This window comes from Rhodnius prolixus, unplaced genomic scaffold (assembly GCF_049639745.1).
Source record: "Rhodnius prolixus isolate KJV_2025 unplaced genomic scaffold, Rpr scaffold_6, whole genome shotgun sequence".
NCBI lineage: Eukaryota > Metazoa > Arthropoda > Insecta > Hemiptera > Reduviidae > Rhodnius > Rhodnius prolixus.
Genome location: NW_027411634.1, coordinates 985,954 through 1,003,271, shown reverse-complemented (window position 1 = coordinate 1,003,271; position 17,318 = coordinate 985,954). Strand labels below are relative to the sequence as shown.

General features: G+C 37.6%; 2 protein-coding genes across 6 annotated transcripts in view; one reads left to right on the top strand and one right to left on the bottom strand.

Annotated features, from left to right (window-relative positions):
- The window catches only part of LOC141461006 (uncharacterized), a 463,946-nt gene that overhangs the window by 179,966 nt on the left and 266,662 nt on the right, over positions 1 to 17,318 (top strand). The window lies entirely within an intron of this gene.
- Positions 1 to 17,318, bottom strand: part of rols (zinc-RING finger and ankyrin repeat domain-containing protein rolling pebbles) — a 280,008-nt gene that overhangs the window by 173,283 nt on the left and 89,407 nt on the right. For 3 of the 5 annotated variants that reach the window (XM_074141592.1, XM_074141597.1, XM_074141598.1), the window contains exon 2: positions 13,525 to 13,663. The exons of the other annotated variants lie outside the window; for them this stretch is intronic. In XM_074141592.1, the coding sequence (XP_073997693.1) occupies positions 13,525 to 13,609 (85 nt within the window). In that variant the 5' untranslated portion in view covers positions 13,610 to 13,663. The remainder of the gene's footprint in view (positions 1 to 13,524; positions 13,664 to 17,318) is intronic. 5 annotated transcript variants of the gene reach the window in all.

Here is a 17,318-nt window from a genome sequence, read left to right as displayed (position 1 = left end):
TTAAAAGTCACTCTTTTATTTATTTATTTAAAAAATATATATATATTTTAATAGTTTTTACCTTCTACAAACAGTGTAGTATGATTTATGGTCTTAAGGAGTGCATTACAGCTAGGTAAGAAATTGTGTAAGGTGAAATAGCTTGTGACCTATGAATCAGATTCGGTTATCTTGTCGTAGCCAATGGGAGAGCTTCGTTGAACAGTCTTCACCATTTTGACGAAATTAATTCTCTAAGCCAGTCCCTTGGAGCTACCAAATAGCTTCTGAATTGACAAAGCCCCAGCATCTTTCCGGCCGTCTGTCCATAGAAATCCAAATACCCTTCATGCTCTTTACGTACTTCCATAGTGAAAAGAAGTATTGCGATAGTGTGCCAGTTTTCCTTATTGAGCAGAAAAACAACTGCGTTCAACGGAAATGAAAAGTTACGAAAAAAATGTTATTCTGAAAGCTATGACCGAAATCCGGAAATGTGATTTTTTTTGGGGGGGGGGGGAATTTTATGTAAACCAGCTCCAAAAATTTCCTGTCGATTACTGTGAACCTTCTTCAGCTCCATGTATGCGGAATAGGTGAAAAACAAAAATTAAATTTGGAGTTTTTACTCTCTAAATTTAGCTGCAGTTATGGGAAAGGAAGTTTAATTGTTGACTTCCAAAAGGGGGTTTTCCTACTTTCAGAAATAGGTGGTATAGATTTAAATTAGGGCAGTTGTTGGTGTAGTGGTTATGAAGCGAGGATTTGTAAGTGGGTGATTCCTACAGTTCCCAAATCTAAGGACCCAGGGACTAGGAACCACTTGGGAATCCAGATGGGTGGCTGCACTTACATAATCAGTTTGGAGTAGAGATTTTGATTTTTTTTTTTGCTAAGTCGGAGACAGTCATGGATGAAATATCGAAACCAATAAACATTAAACATGCTTGCTTACGACGGATAAAATTAACAATAGACTTTTTTATTGGCCACTTTATATGATATACGAGGGTCGTTTGAAAAGTCCGTGCAAAAATAAAAACTACTTAATTTTTTTGGGTAAACCTTTTTTATTTTTCAACATAGTCTCCTTTTAGGCTTATACACTTCGTCCAACGCTGCTCTAGTTTGTTGATCCCTTCCGAATAATAGGATTTGTCCAAGTCTGAAAAATAGCCATTCGTTTCTGCAATCACCTCCTCGTTTGAATAAAATCTTTTTCCCGCCAGCCATTTCTTCATATTGGGGAACAAATAGTAGTCCGAGGGAGCCAAGTCTGGAGAATAGGGGGGATGTGAAACGAGTTGGAACCCTATTTCCATTAATTTTGCGACCACAACTGCTGAGGTGTGAGCTGGTGCGTTGTCGTGATGGAAAAGGACTTTTTTGTGGGCCAATCGTGGGCGTTTTTCTTGCAGCTCGGTTTTCAAACGGTCCAATAACGATGAATAATATGCACCTGTAATAGTTTTACCCTTTTCCAGATAGTCGATGAGGATTATTCCTTACGAATCCCAAAAGACAGTCGCCATAATCTTTCCGGCCGAAGGAACGGTCTTCGCCTTTTTTGGCGCAGATTCCCCCTTGGTAACCCGTTGTTTAGATTGTTCTTTGGTCTCAGGAGTGTAGTGATGTATCCATGTTTCATCCACAGTGACGAAACGACGCTTAAAGTCTTAAAGACAGCTGCAAACCGTCCTTGCAACACTTCACACGATTTCGTTTTTGGTCAAGCGTGAGCAATCGCGGCACCCATCTTGCGGATTGCTTTGTCATGTCCAAATGTTGATGCAAAATATTATGTACCCGTTCATTCGAGATGCCCACAGCACTAGCAATCTCACGCACCTTCACTCTTCTGTCATCCATCACCATATCATGGATTTTATCAATGATTTCTGGAGTAGTAACCTCAACAGGGCGTCCAGAACGTTCAGCGTCACTTGTGCCACATATGGCCACTCCGAAAATTTTGAAACCACTTATAAACTGTTCTAATCGAAGGTGCAGAGTCACCATAATGTTTATCAAGCTTCTCTTTAGTCTCCTGAGGCGTTTTGCCTTTCATAAAGTAGTGTTTAATCAACACACGAAATTCTTTTTCGTCCATTTTTTGAAAATCACTCGACTTCCTCGATTCAAACGAATGCCAAACACAAAGAAATAGACCGATCTGGCTGAAACTTGGTGTGTGTTCTTCCAAGAGATGCTACTAACTGAACATAACCTCGATACGCGCCAGTGATGCTATCTCTCTGACTTTGCACGGACTTTTCAAACGACCCTCGTAAGCATTAATATAAATTTAGCATACATAATACACAATTGATGTACATAATTATTAAATGCAATAATATATCAAAATGATAATTACATTACTAAATTTGCATATGAAATAAAACTTGCACAATTAGAGTATAAGTGCATGCAAAATAGTAATTTTAATGCTGGCAATAAAAAAAGTTCTCTTGTTTGGTTATACGTACAAATGGTATCAGACCGGAAGTGCGTGAGTGAACATAATCTATCCTGTTATATTATATTGGACATGTTTATTTATCGGGATATTTCTTACTTTTATTAGCCTAGATCAAGGTAACACTGGATAAGAATCTATCGTCTGGGTCCTGTACTAGTAACGCCTCTGCAAGTCTGGCTAACTTCCTGTGCCATCAACACCTGTGGAGAGTTTAAACAATTTCCCTTATAGGTGTTTCGACATTTTCTTTTGTTTATCTGATTGAAGAAAAATCTAAAATTGACTAAGTCTATCCTGTTGAACCATTCACGATATCTGTTTGTATTTTTACACTTATTATTTCACGATTTACTCGGGAAAAACAATCGAGAACAGCTTAACAAGTGAGAAATATTCGCGTGATTATTTCATAAAAAGATGTTTTTAAATCCTTCAAGAAAAACCATTCCAAAACTATTACATCATATGACCTAGTTTTGAAAAAAAAATAATTTTTCAAAAAAAAAATCAACTCTTACAACCATTTATTATGGTTGACGTAATCTTGTTCGATATATTATCTTTAAAAGAATGAAAGAGAAAAAAAAAATAATAATCGATAAATAAAATATCATGGACATCAAAAAAAATGGGAAAGAACAAACTAATTCCTTTGAAAGATTATAAAACGTTCCTTCACCCATAGTGTCCGCCATAATTTACTCTTTCACAAAAAAAAAAAAACACTATATTAATGGCAGAAGGTATATCTATCGAATTTACTAATCGATAAATCATATTTTTTTAAACACGTACTTTAAAAAAAGGAAAATAAAAAGGTTAAATGTTGGTTTTAGTTTTACCAGTTGAAACTTGCAATTTCTCTATTAGTACGTACCAGTTGTATTTTTTTTTTTTTTATTTACGCGTAAAAAACTTTTTCTCTCCATTTTTTTTTACTGGCAACAGTAGTCAGCGATCTACGTGGCACTGGCAATAATTTTGTAGTAGATCGCCAACAACAACAACAACAACAGCGAGTTATGTTTACTAACAATAAATAGATCTATGTCCAGAATGGGTATTCTGCTGCAGTTCGCTGGAACTGGAATCTCCAGCACATGACTTGCTCTATCCAGACACTCCAGAATATAACTCTTCTTCTTTACTTAGATAATTGCTTGCAGCATGCACAATAAATCTTTAACGTTTTTTTATATATCTATCGGGCTTCCGTTCTAAGACGAATGATTGAAGAAAACATCTCGGCTAGATTCCTTTTGATGGCGCAAGAAAGTTATGTTTTCTTTCTCAAGGCCTATACTAGCTACTAATAGGAGGTACTGAGATCGACGTTTTTCGAAGTATAACCGGAAGTATTAGTCTTTGATTCCCTTGAATCCAAATAAACGGAAGTGATAAGAAATAAGGAGTAATTATTTATTTATACTTAATGTTAGAAGTAAAGCGAAGTGAATGGGAGAATAATGTCTGCAAATCGAGCATAATTTGCTAACATAAGGTTGTTTAAGACCTCCTATCTGTCCAGAACCTAGAAGACAAGGCTTTAGAGAACCTTAATCAGGCCGGTGCTGAAACATGGACGTTTACATCTGCCGTGATGAATAGAACTCAATGTTTTTGAACGAAAGATCTTAAGGAGGATGAATGTATGGTCCAGTTTTCGACACCACTTCTCGCACATGGAGATTCAGAAAGAACCGTGAGCTTTTTATACTCTGTATGGGTATGAGAATGTGGCCCTCCGTTTCATCAAGGCTCGACGATTGGAATGGTTAGGCCACATTGCAAGAATGCCAGAAGACAGGATGCCGAGCAGACTGCTGCGTGGTACCGCATGAAGAAGAGAGTTGGCCGACCGCAAAGACGTTGGCTTGACGATGTTGAGGAGAACTTGAGTGTCCTTGGAGTATCGGGATGGCAAGCAAAAACAGCCAATAGAGATGTCTGTAGTCGAATTGTTAAAGAAGCCAAGGCCCACCCTGGGCTGTAGTAAGTAAGTAAGTAAGAAGTAAAGAACTCAGTAGGAATTGTATGAAATAAATAGTAAAAATTAACCTAGATAAAGTACGTAGCAAAAGCTTGCAAATGCATTTGACAAGATAAAATTTGCAGTATAGAACAAGTCTTTGAATATGAACTGATCACAATCTCTGGGTGCAACTATTACATCTATGCAATTCTAAAGTGCAATAAACTGGGATACTCTAAACGCTAGACTCTCCGACCCTACTGCAGCGCTTGCAGTTAAGCTTCGTATTTTAGCGTTCTAAGTAGTAAAAAGTTCTGTATTGAAGTATGACATGGTGTTTATGATATATAGAGCTTAGTTTTTTACTCACATGAGGGTCAGATATTTATTATGCCCTTTGGTGAAACTTAAGTCCATCAACTTTCTACTTACAACAACTAGGGAAGGACGTTTTTCGATCACGAACTAATTTTTTTGGCTACCAAGTGTGTACCGGAAATGTACTATTGAAGATCGTGTTTTCATCGAAGCTCCTTTAAGTTATTAAAACTGTTCCGGTAGGACAGTTGTCTAAGGATTGACCGTCAAAAACTGCACGAAAAAGCTGTAACGTTGAAAAACATCCAACTTTGACCATTTTTTTTCTTTTTTTCTATAGAAGATAAAATTCTCAAATTTCCTTTAAAATATAGGGCAAATTCTCCTTTATAACGGTAATTTTTTTGCAACAACCCACATCTAATAGATTTTGAGAAAAAAGTTGTTGAAAATGAGCAAAAACGGCATTTTCAGAAAATGTTCTTGTTCTTCTTGTTACCTTTTTTTGCAAACAACGTAGCTCCTAAACGCGCAAACCGATTTTCATGAATTCCTAATAGCAGTGTAACTGAACGCAATACTCTCACAATTTTGTGAGTTTAAAACATAAGCATGACTCAAGAAATAGACAAACAAACAAGTTACCTTCTTATCTGGGTCACCCATTATCTTTTGCTTTTACATCAATTTAATTTAAGTGGAATATAGCATTTTGTAAGTTTATTTTGACCATTTTGAATTTTAATTAGGAGCCCAGGATCGTGAAAGGGTATCTACGGCCGGGCCGGGCTTCGCTCGTGCCAAACACTCTAATCTCTGGCACAGGCACGGCTCCTGGTGCCAATATATCTCTCTCTCTGGCTACACCAATCGTCTGACAGTAAAAGTAACTTATTGTGCAAAATAAGCCAAGGTTGATCAATTATATTCAATAAAAGCTCGCATAAAATTACAGTTAATACACTCGATAATCTTTAAACGATTTTATTTCCTTTCAAAAGAATAATTTCCGTTCAAATCACGAATTATAATTTTATTACCAAATCTTGGAACTCTTTTAAGGAGGGGGGAATTCAACATTTCCGAACTTTTTTTTTAGCGCTTAGGGTTTAACTGTCCCTAAAAAAAAAATTGTAGATCACTTTTATTCCATCAGGATAGCTCTTGGCTACCAGCGTCTCAGCCTTCTATTTCCGGGAATGGAATGGGAAGATAGTTCTTGGATTAATTCATTGTAGTGGTGAGAGGGAGATTTATGATAATTTTTTATTCCGGGATGTGGTAGGATCGCAAACAAAAGGGACCTTTGAGATTCTTGTGGATGGTCTAGTTGGAAACGTAAAAGGGAGCACTAGTGATTCTGCGAAGAATTTTGGATTAATTTCAAAAAGATCACAGCCATGAATGTACGGAATAAACTGACTCTATACAAGACACTACTAAGCCCCAACTGGACCTACGGAGCTGAGCTGTGGGACTCTGCGAAACCATCCAACATCCAAAGAATCCAATCCTTTCAATCAAAAGTCCTTCGGCATATCGCTCCTTATTATGTATCCAATTTCAGCCCACCATACAAGACCTCAATATCTTCTTTTTGTCAATAACCTAATACATTCTCGACTTCCTTAATTTCCATTATAGCCTAGACCAAGGATGAGCAACACGCAGCCCGCCAAGCATTTCTAAAATTGAATTTATTTTATCGACTTTCTCCCATCAATATATTGTTATAAAATTAATTATAATAAAATGGTAGTACATAATAAACCGAAATATTTTTTTATGGCGAGTTACTTGTCGACGACGTTTTTAAACATGCAATACGAACGCGCCGCGTCTGCACGATTTTTTTGTGACAAGATACACACTTGTCGGTGACTTGTTCAAACATGCAATACGGACGCGATGCGTTTCGTACGAAGTTTCGTAAATTATTAATAAGAGTTAATCTATGTGCGGCCCGCCAAAAAAAAATTAAAATTTAAATTGGCCCCCCTCTCTACATGCCTCCCCTCGATTGTGGCGCAGGATCCACCAGCAGGATTCAGCGCCACAGTCTGTGCCCAACTCAATTTAGAACATATGGTAGCTATGTCCAGGTTGTAAATACATTTAAAAAAACTTAAGATGATGGAATAGTTATTCATCCATTGATAAGAAAGCGTTCTTTGTATTTGTAACAAAGAATTAAATTACTACTGATTCATTTTCAGGCTCATATTTTTTATTTTAAGCCTATAAACTTAAAACTGAAGGTGAATTCTTCTACGAATGTAAGGTGCATAGAAGTTTCTGGACAATGATTCTGATGTTGTACACTACGTATAAGTTACATACTGCGTAAATCGGAAATCATTACGAGAATTTAAGAGGGGAAAATTCTAACATTAGACAGGGTTGGAAACTGAGCGAAGAGAAAACCGGAAACTGAGAGAAATCTGGCAAAACTGAGACGATAAGGGCGGCCGTGAGAGACAGAGCAGGTAAATTTGAAGAAGTAACGGTGGTAAGGGACAAAAAGGTGATAACTGCGTCAGTATCTCTTCAGAATGGCAATGTGACGTAATAAATGATTCGAGCAGTTGTACTCGATGACCTACTTTCCAACTAATACACCGGACGGACATGGTGAGTGATGACGTAGTCGTTTGCACGAAGTTCTTGCACGAACCACATTCAATATCATCCTTTCGTCGCGGTATTGACAATACATACACGATTAGCTTCTTATTGTAGTCTTAGTTACAGTTCTATCTCTCTCTCTCTCTCTTTCTCTGTGTATGTGTGTGAGTGTAAAAGTGCGTCTAGAATGTTAACTCATTCTAAAAATACAAAAAACAATTAATCTGCCTGCTATCAATAGAAACCAAATTAGCATCAAAGTTTGTATTTGTTACCAGCTCGTTTTAGCGTACGTACATTTAATATTTTTAAAACCGGATGTAATCATTGACCCGCAAACATTGACTGTCCTTGTTTTGTTGGCTCCAAACTGACGGCTGATTGTCTCAAAGTCTGATCCTATTCTGAATTTCGCTTGACGTCATAGGTGTGGTTTCGAGTGGGACGAATTTTTTTTTTTTTTTCACAAATTTTTATGCATGTCTGTCTATGGTTTGCACCACTCAAAAACCTGATAATCGTCGATAGTTCTAACTTGATATTTAGTTTAGTTGTTACCAGGTAGAAACTGTTTGGTTAAAACGGTTTCAACCAAAAACGACAAATTATTGGATCGATCTTTTTCTTTTTTTTTAATTGGTCCATAATTTTGCTTAAACTTAGTAATGATTTCGTTGCAATCAACGCATTGCGTTATAAGCAACAAGGGTAACAATCAACAATTGAATAAGCAACAATATCGGAGTGGAGAAGTTAACCAGCGGTGGTAACACTCCCAATAACATTCTACATTCTACTGACTCTCTTCATCAGAGAGGAGATCGCCGAGACCAACTGTCTTTTCTAGCCTGTCCTAGAAGTGTTGTGTCTGGAGAAATGTTCTGGATGATAGGATGTTGGTACCAGTGAGGGATTGAATGTTTAAGATGGAATTTTCTTGTAACAGATTTCAGCCACCTTGTGTTGCACGAAAGGAATGTTTCAAGTCTGTGTGGAAAATATGGTTTGATTGGTGACGTAAGTAAGGAGCGTTTACTATAGAGCGAACTGGATCCTTTGCAGATTTGAGCGTTTGGTTGAACCCTACAGGTCGATTGCATATGGAAAATTTAAAAAGTAGCATGAAGTACAATTCCTTAATGAGAAATACTCATTACTGAATTCTAGGGGTCTTGGCCGCTTGCGCTTCAGGCGACACCTAGAATTTTCAGGGAGGATGTAAGCTGATGATGATGATGCTCATGGGTGGAAAATCTGGAATAGATATATCTGGAGGATATACAGATGGGAAACGAAAGGGATTTTTGAGGTCAGTTTGGAGGGGAAAATAGGGAGCGAGTGTTTTTTCAATTAAACGGCGAATTAATTTGGATTGGCTTAACGGTGGCACCAATTGGAACGCTTAATTAACAATTTATTTAGCTCCGTAAATCCAGACAGGTCGTGCAAAAATTTGTCAAGTAAATTCAGTCTCTTGTAAACCACATTTGTTTAGAATTTTTATCCTAGGATTTCTCAAGTTATTTTCCAAGTTTTCTACAGTTTACGTAAAACAAGGTCTCATAGTTTCGTAATTAACGCCTATATCCGGTTTGCGGAAGATACCATACAAAAAGCCTATCAAAATGAGGTTCTTAAATGAAATTTTAAAAAAAATTCTTCTATACAGCTGATTTATTATTTGAAAGAAATGAAGATTGATTATAATGGCTGTGGATTAAAAAGAAATTAAAAACAGCCTAGATTCCGAGTTGAGACACCACTAATTGGTGTGTTGAAGCGGATATTTGTGTCTAATCCGAGAATCACGTGACTGTCTCGGAAACAGTAAGACGCATCATTTAGACCAGCTCTATCATAATATCCTAATCTCATCTCTGGGAGGTCATTTACCCCACCTCTGCCCCCTCTCTCACCCTCTCAGCCCATCCCCAGAGAATTAAATCGCTTTTTTTTATTTTCTCTTTCACTTTATTAGCGCCGATCAGCTGAACTAATATTATAGTAAAAGTTTTAAGTTTGGGAGAAAAAATAATAATTGCCAAAATTACGGTAAGAGAAAACAGCTGAGAATTTTTTTACAGATTCCCCCACTTTCTTTCTTATTTTCTCTCACTTCCGGTAAAGGCATTTCTGCGGAAGTATCTTTTTTCAAGTCTCGAGCACGTCTGTGCAGTACTCTAGCTCAAATTGTGGAAAATTGCAGCAAGTCCAAACTTTTATTAATTTTCTTCCTGTACAAGGATGGGACCGGATGTGAAGTTACTGGTCAAAATATATCCACCGGAAGTTATACTTTACTGATGATTTTTGATGTGACTGATTCATAGTTTCAATAGGATGAAAAAAATTAATGTCAGTTTCAGTCATGATATACATTCATCAAAGACAGAAAACAGTTCTAAAATTTCCAAAAACTGACAGGAACAATTTTGAACAACATATACGCCGCCAATTTACTACAAAAAAATACTTGTGACAATTGGCAACACTGACTTCCTCATAACTAAACATAAAAAACCGATCACACTCCAGTCCATGAGCAGACCAAGACAGAGAAGACACACCAACCCCTTTAATAATGTAAAAATATTACATTGTCAATGTGCCCTGAAGATGACCTAGTCCCTAGGTCGGAAAGCTCGGCATAATAAAGTTTATAATGACTGAAACTGGCAGTTATTTTCTCATCCTATTGATTACTTTTTCTTTTTATTTATTTATTTATTTATTTTTTGAGATTTTCTCTAAAACAACTTTATAAACTCGGTATTTGCACTAGTAAAGAGTGTGGTTCGCAACTTGCTTTCTATTTGAATCATTTTATCTGAAAACCTTGAACTTCAATTAAGGGTTCATCTATCTAAGTGGGGGGGAAGTCTAGGGTTCACCCTAAAGTGCCAATATAAAGATTAAGAATGCTTTTTTTTTTCTCGAAAAACGGCACATTTTCCGTGTGCTTAGTACAAGTTCGGGGAAATAGATAAGCTCTAAGTGCTTAGTTATTTCCCCGAATTGAAAGATATCAGATGATAGGGGGCCTAAATAGGGCAAGCAGATTTGCTTTGCTTCTTGAACGTACGTAATGCTGCTATATCCCAGACAAGCTTTGGGAGTATTTAAGTTCTCCAGTACTAGCAGAGTATTCACCAGGATTTGAGAATAGAATGTTCACAAAAATGTTGTTGTAAAACCATCTCTTGTGTAGAATTCACAGGTGTGTTTTAGGCGGTATGGCCAGGTAGAGGGAACCCCGAAGCAAAAAAAAAGAAGTTTGTAAACTAACAGTCCTTGGTGTTGCTCCTAGCAACCTGCTGCTGCCCCAAAAAAATAAAAAGGAGGTATCCTTTCACCCCCTATTTCCAACATGAAGCAACAGGTTATTTCCCAAAATAGTGATGTAATGTAAACATCTCGCAGGTAAGAAGTGTTTGCTCTTGTACTCCTATAGAAAGATTTCTAGGGTTCATTCTGTTCGACAATGTCTTCTCGCTATTAAATTGTTCCCAAAACTGTTCTATATTTTTGCGAGAATATTCTACAGAGTGTCGTTGATGTTATCCGTCGCAGAGCGCATGCTCTTTGTATCCCAGACCGGTTTCGGATATTCATCCATTATCAAAGGTAGATTAACCGATTTCACTTACGTCACCGTTTCGGGCTGCAGCTTGCTGACTATGTAGATCCACCTCAGATGATGTATGAGAGTTCGAAACCATGCAAGGATACAACAACATGCTGCTACAACGGATAAAATCAATAATCTCCAGCGTTGCAATACTAACCCATATGTTTTGGAAAATGGGGTATCAGGTTTCTACTCCTGTATTTGAATTTTTAATGTTTATTCTTATGGAAATCATTACACCTTGTAAAATCACGTGTCCGACTACCATTAAATTCTTCCAGAGTACAGTGATGGTTCACGAATCATTAAACTAGATAATATCTCTGATTAAATACGTCATCTTACTGGAGCCCACTGCCGATTACTGGAATTAACCACCTTCATCCATTACAGGCGGCCCTTTTTTTCACAGCCTCCAACAACAACCAGCAAGGAATAGTTAAGTAGGTAAAGGATGGAACCCAGTTAAATCAGAACATATATGTGGTTATGTTTATCTGATATGCCGCCATACAAGGGGCAGGTCCAATGTCTTCCCCCAAGGCATTGTAGCTAAAGCTTGTAGTTCCATCCCCCTGTTAAGGTCAGTAGATGAATGTTTCTCCAGTGGTGACCAGGGTTTGACTTCTGGACATTGAAGGCCTCTCCTCTGGTCTTAGTAGGTCAGCCAGTGATTGTAACACTTGCTCCTTTTCCTGCATTAGGACTCTAGGCTAATTACAGCTATCCAGTTAACCTGGGCTCTGCCACAAATATATATATCTACAGGATGAATCAGTAAGTAATGTCCATTGGCCTACTGTTTGTAGTACATCTAAAGTGGAATTCAATGAGACTTATTGGCCAACTTCATATTTTCCACTGTTCTTGAGTGACGTCACTTAATATTTTTTCTCTAAAAATTTAGGATTTTGCTTCTAGTTGAGATGCTTGCTATCTGAATTGAGGATGATGTGGGAGGACTGTTGGGAAGTAGTTAGGGGTCCTGGCTTTAGGCGAGAACTTGCAACAAAGATCTGGCGGCTGTCCCGAGGGACACCTTTCAACCGGCTAACAGTGAAGCTTTTGGAATGAAGAAGTATTGAGTCATATATTATCTTACGCATATTATCTCTTCATATCACAAAATAGCTGTTGTAGCACATTCTGAAAGGGTTTCATTTCCATTAGTTGTATAGCCTTACAGCGGCTGGATCCGCCTAGACCATGTCGCAAGCAGACTCAATACCTCCTCATTCCACAAGCTTCACGGTTAGCCGGTTGAAACGTTTTACCCCTCGGGATAGCCAGATCTTCGCCACGGGAATCGAATGCGTGTTCTCGCCTAAAGCCAGGACCTCTAACTACCTCCCAAGAGCTTTCCCACATCATCCTCAATTCAGATAGCAAGCATCCCAACAAGAGACTCTATTCTAAATACTGGTCCGTCCGGGCTAACACTTCTTGAATTCTGAGTATCCCTTTTTCATATCCAACATGGTGATCAATGACAATAAACAGCTAATGGTATAATGTCCTATAGAACCCTAGCTTCAATAATTTCCTACAGAAATCCCGAGGGAGGCCAAAAAAAAGAAGATGAAGTAAAACCGACACATATTTCTTGTCAGCACTTAAAGGGACTTAGTGTCAGCAGATTATCGAGTAGTTTCCTGAGTGTGCCTGGTGCCACGTGACACGTGTAAGTGTGGGGGGATTTCTTTCCCCCACTCCGATGGACTAGACATTAACTGCAATGAAGATTAGAGAGCATCTTCTTCGGTTTTTCTTTTTTTTATTGTGGGATGCTCTTAAGATGCTATTCCTCCAGGAATAATTCGTCTTCATGTAGGTCTCATTAATGTCTCTTAGTGGGGAAATTTGACGGGAGTATCCCTAATACACAACACTCTCCTAAACTCACAAAATGTACAGAGTGCGTGTAGAAGAGATAGTAGGTGATGTTTGCAAGTTTAGCAATTCTATAAGCAAAACACTAGTTCAGACTAGTCCTGCCACCAGGTGAACTTGGGAGTGTTTGGTTCCCCAAAAAGCCTGTCTAGTTTCCATATGGAGTCTTTGGAAGAGGTGGTGTTTTAGGCACCAGCTAACTAATTGTTCTAATCTGCTGGCTCCCCTCTCTTCCTGGGATTCCGCAAACCTTGCTGCAGGGTGGAATGGGAATATCTGTCACCAGGGAGTGCCTACCCGCAACTGCAGGCGCTTCGCTTCCTATTTCCCTGGGGAACCTGGATGGTTACCACATGATAAGAGGGGAGTATATCTTCATAACTTCTGAATTAGGGTCACCATCTACATAGTGGGCAAGGAATGCATCAAAACCATTCATCTCTTCTTAGATCTTGCTTAGACACCCCAGTTCCCAGTTGGTTAGGTGAACCATTCTCAGATATCTTTGGGTTTACCACTTGTTGATCGTAATATACTTTTAATTTGAGGGAATTTTTCTTCTTTCAGAAAATCTAAAGATATTTACTTTAAAAAAATAAATACAATTATACTAAAAAATTTCAGAACACTTACCGGCTCCTAGTTTCGGCCAAAATGGATCTTCTAAAGGCTCTTCCGGTTCCGGAGTGTTATTCTCATCTCTAGATCCAGAAGGCATTGTGTTTGCTTTTTGTATTATGTACACTTTACAACACTAACCAATCTAAATCACCTAATGATGCAAGAAAAATAAAAATATATATATACTTTTTTTGGCTTTTTAAAATTGATTAATTTTCATAAATGTCCAATAATTTTTCTGTAAGAATGAGATTAAATTCCCCAAATTTGGTTTTTAGACGATTAGGCGTTCAACTTTTTCAAAAAAACTATAGATAACTTTTACTTTTAATCAGTAAAGATAAGCGGAAGTTAAGAGATCGCGGCTACCGATAATAATTTTATTTCTGTAATCATGCCCTAGCATTGCCGTAGTTTCTCTTACTTCCGTTACGAAAAATTAAAATCCCCGGCTAGCAACTGAGGCTCTGATACTGCCAACATTTATTTATTACTAATTAAAGTATTTCTGTTACAGGTAAGATGTTCACTCTGAAAGCCCAGAAATAATTTGCAGGTATTTAAATTAATATTTATACGAAATAAGTTATTAAAGTAGTTCAACACAGCCTTCTGTAAAGTAACTAATACTTGATTTTATAACTCAGAAGTTAAAAGATCGCGGCTACCGATAATAATTTTATTTCTGTAATCATGCCCTAGTACTGCCGTAGTTTCTCTTACTTCCGTTACGAAAAATTAAAATCCCCGGCTAGCAACTGAGACTTCGGTTCTGCCAACATTATATTTATTGCTAATTAAAGTATTTCTGTTGCAGGTAAGATGTTCACTCTGAAAGCCCAGAAACTATTTGCAGGTATTTAAATTAATTTTAATACGAAATCATTTATTAAAGTAGTTCAACACAGCCTTCTGTATAGTAACTAATACTTGATTTTATAACTCAATGGGTTTGAGAAAAAGGGTTACAAAAGTGGGAAATTCCAGGGGAGCCTAATTTAGCTTTCCGTCTATGAACTCGTCACTGTGGTTCCAGTGGAACTCAGAACTGGAAATGACACTTTCTTCTTCCTTTTCTTGGCTGGAGGAGGCCCGAAATGGATCTTGGCCATCTCCAGTAAGAGTCACCCGGCTTCTGCACCACTGTCTAAACCATCTGCCCAAATCCCCTGATCTTCCAGATCTTGCAACCTCCTCCTCGTGCCCATCTACCGCCTAGTTCTCCTTCCTTCGCTTTCCTAGGGCTCCTTTTTTTTTTTTAGCTCGTATTCTAAGTAAACTATTGTAATCCTATTCAACTTATTAGTTGATTCCCTAAACTGTTCCAATATTCTCGAAGTATCACGCACTTACGTAAAACCAGTGTGTCTATTGGGAACTTGGGAAGCCATATTGAAAGAAAAACACATGAAACTTCATTTCTACTGTGTAGGCAGCAGCCCTTCTGTCACTGGTTTGTCTGTCAGTAACATCTTGATTGCTTGCTTCATCAAGTTCCGAATATTATTATTATTTTTAAATATTACGTATACTTCCGTTCAGTTGGCCGTTAATTTATTCCAAAAATAAAAATTAAAAAAAGAATGAATGGCAAGAAATATGACCTTGAAATGCATTCAACGAGTAAAACAGGTGCGGTGGGTGGTGGGGGGAGGAATGACCGAAGAGGACCGTTCATAATTATAACAGGAAATGATTCTTTCCATTCAAAAATGTTCAACTTTTTCTTTTTTTTGACTATACTAGTACGAGAAGATGTTGGCAATCGTGCGTATTTCCGATTTTTTAAGTTTTCAGAGGAAATATCGGTTTTTGAAGGGGCACCTGCGTCCCCGAAATTTGTGCTTTTTCAATTATTCTGTTTGTATGTTATTCGCTCCCACAGAGTGTGTAGATTTACCTAAGTAACTCACAAAGGAAATAGTGTACAGGAAGTTAAAATTTTGATATTTAGCTTGGGTGCCAGTAGAAGATGCCCACAATAAGGTTTTGGCCCAAAATCGGTCAAGTATCCCTCTACTGGATCAATTTTTCAGTTTTTTAAAAAGAATTTTCTTGGAAACAACTTCTAAGATAATTGTATAGAAGTTAGTGCGCTAATTGTTATCTACTTGAGATCAATAACTTGTTATCTGAAACATGAATCCAGGGGAATACGATTTCCCTTGGCACTTGTAGGAGAGGAGGGTGGTTTACACTTCTCTGTTCATTATACTGTACGGCTGCTGTATATAATAATTGTAAGAAAATACATGGAAAGCTGAATTCCTGAATTTTGGTGCAAAACTGGCGGACCGGAAGTGCCCCACTACACTGAATAGAATTTTCCGCATTTTCCAGGTTTACTGGAAAAACTTTTCTGGAGAAATTCTATTAAAGTGTATTTTTCTTGTGACAAGAATAAGGGAGATTCCTTCTGAAGTGATTAAGAATTAACGTTACAAAGTGCATACTCTTGCTTAAACTATTCATTTTCATTGCACTAGTGTTGGTCTATTCTAAAGGTCGCCAAAGTGGTCTATATAGACCCCCAGGGGTCTATTTAACAAAAGTAGGGGTCGTTCTGAGCCAAGGGGGTCGAAGGAAAAACAATTTCGAACCCAAAATAGACGCAATAACCTTGCAAAGAAACACCATTGCAAACACCCATCTCAATAATTAAGAAGCCAATACCTGTAGTTAGATTAGATTAGATTAGACTAGGGCGGCCTCAAGGCCTACGCCACTGCGACTCCTTTGGATCTATTGTGGCTCCCCTCACTTTAAAGCTCACCCTCCAGACCTGTCCTTTTAATCAGACTCTTAATGCTGGAGAGCGACTCTTGGGTAAAGCTCACAGGCCTTGGCTTTTCCTCCCCGAGAAGTAACATCCTTAGCCACACGAGCCCCTCACACTGACACAACACGTGCAGTGCCGTTTCCTCCTCTTCCTGACAGAACCTACATAGGCTATCATCTGCCAGGCCCATGCGATGCATGTGTTTCCTGAGCCTACAGTGGCCAGTTAATAGGCCTACAATCATCCTTATAGCCCCACGGCCTTGACTGTAGTTACTTTACTTATTTATTTAATAAATATTAAGGTACTTAAATTGCAACGTTAAGATATTTGTCATAAAAACTATTTGTTACAAAATGTAAAATTACCTTAATAAATGTTTAAAATCATAAAATAAATGTACATGATAGATATAGTTTTATTTTAATTAACTGAAAATTACTTTTATATGGGGGTCGATGGAGATTTCGAAAAATTATATAGGGGGTCCATGATCAAAAAAAGTTTGGCGACTCCTGGTCTATTCGATTAAAGGGACTCTTGAGAGAGTGAGAGAGATAGAGTAAGAGTTTCTTCCCTCTAAAGCACTATTTCAGTATAAAATACGAATCTACGTGTTTATAAACATTAAAAAAGGACAGCTAAATATCTTTGTTAGAGACCCCTAAATTTTTTACAGAATTTCAAAAAGTACCCCGAAAATAAATAGATCAAAAAATTTTAATTTGAGTAATAATTTGTTTTTTGGGGGGCGGGGGCCAAAAAATACGTTTTGGGCATTTTGAGAGATTTTAAAATGTCCCCCATTCAAGTCTATAACTCGAGCTTACGTATTAGGAGGAAGTCAATGTGAGTTCACAATAGATTTTTGAAATACGAACAAAAAAAACTTTGTTGCTTGTTTGTTTGTTTGTTGAAACAACAACATGACATTTGAACTTTGAACTGAACAACAGTTTCAGTATTTATTTTCTAGTTTTGGTAACAAACAAATAAAAATATTGGACATTTATTGTGACTAAAATAA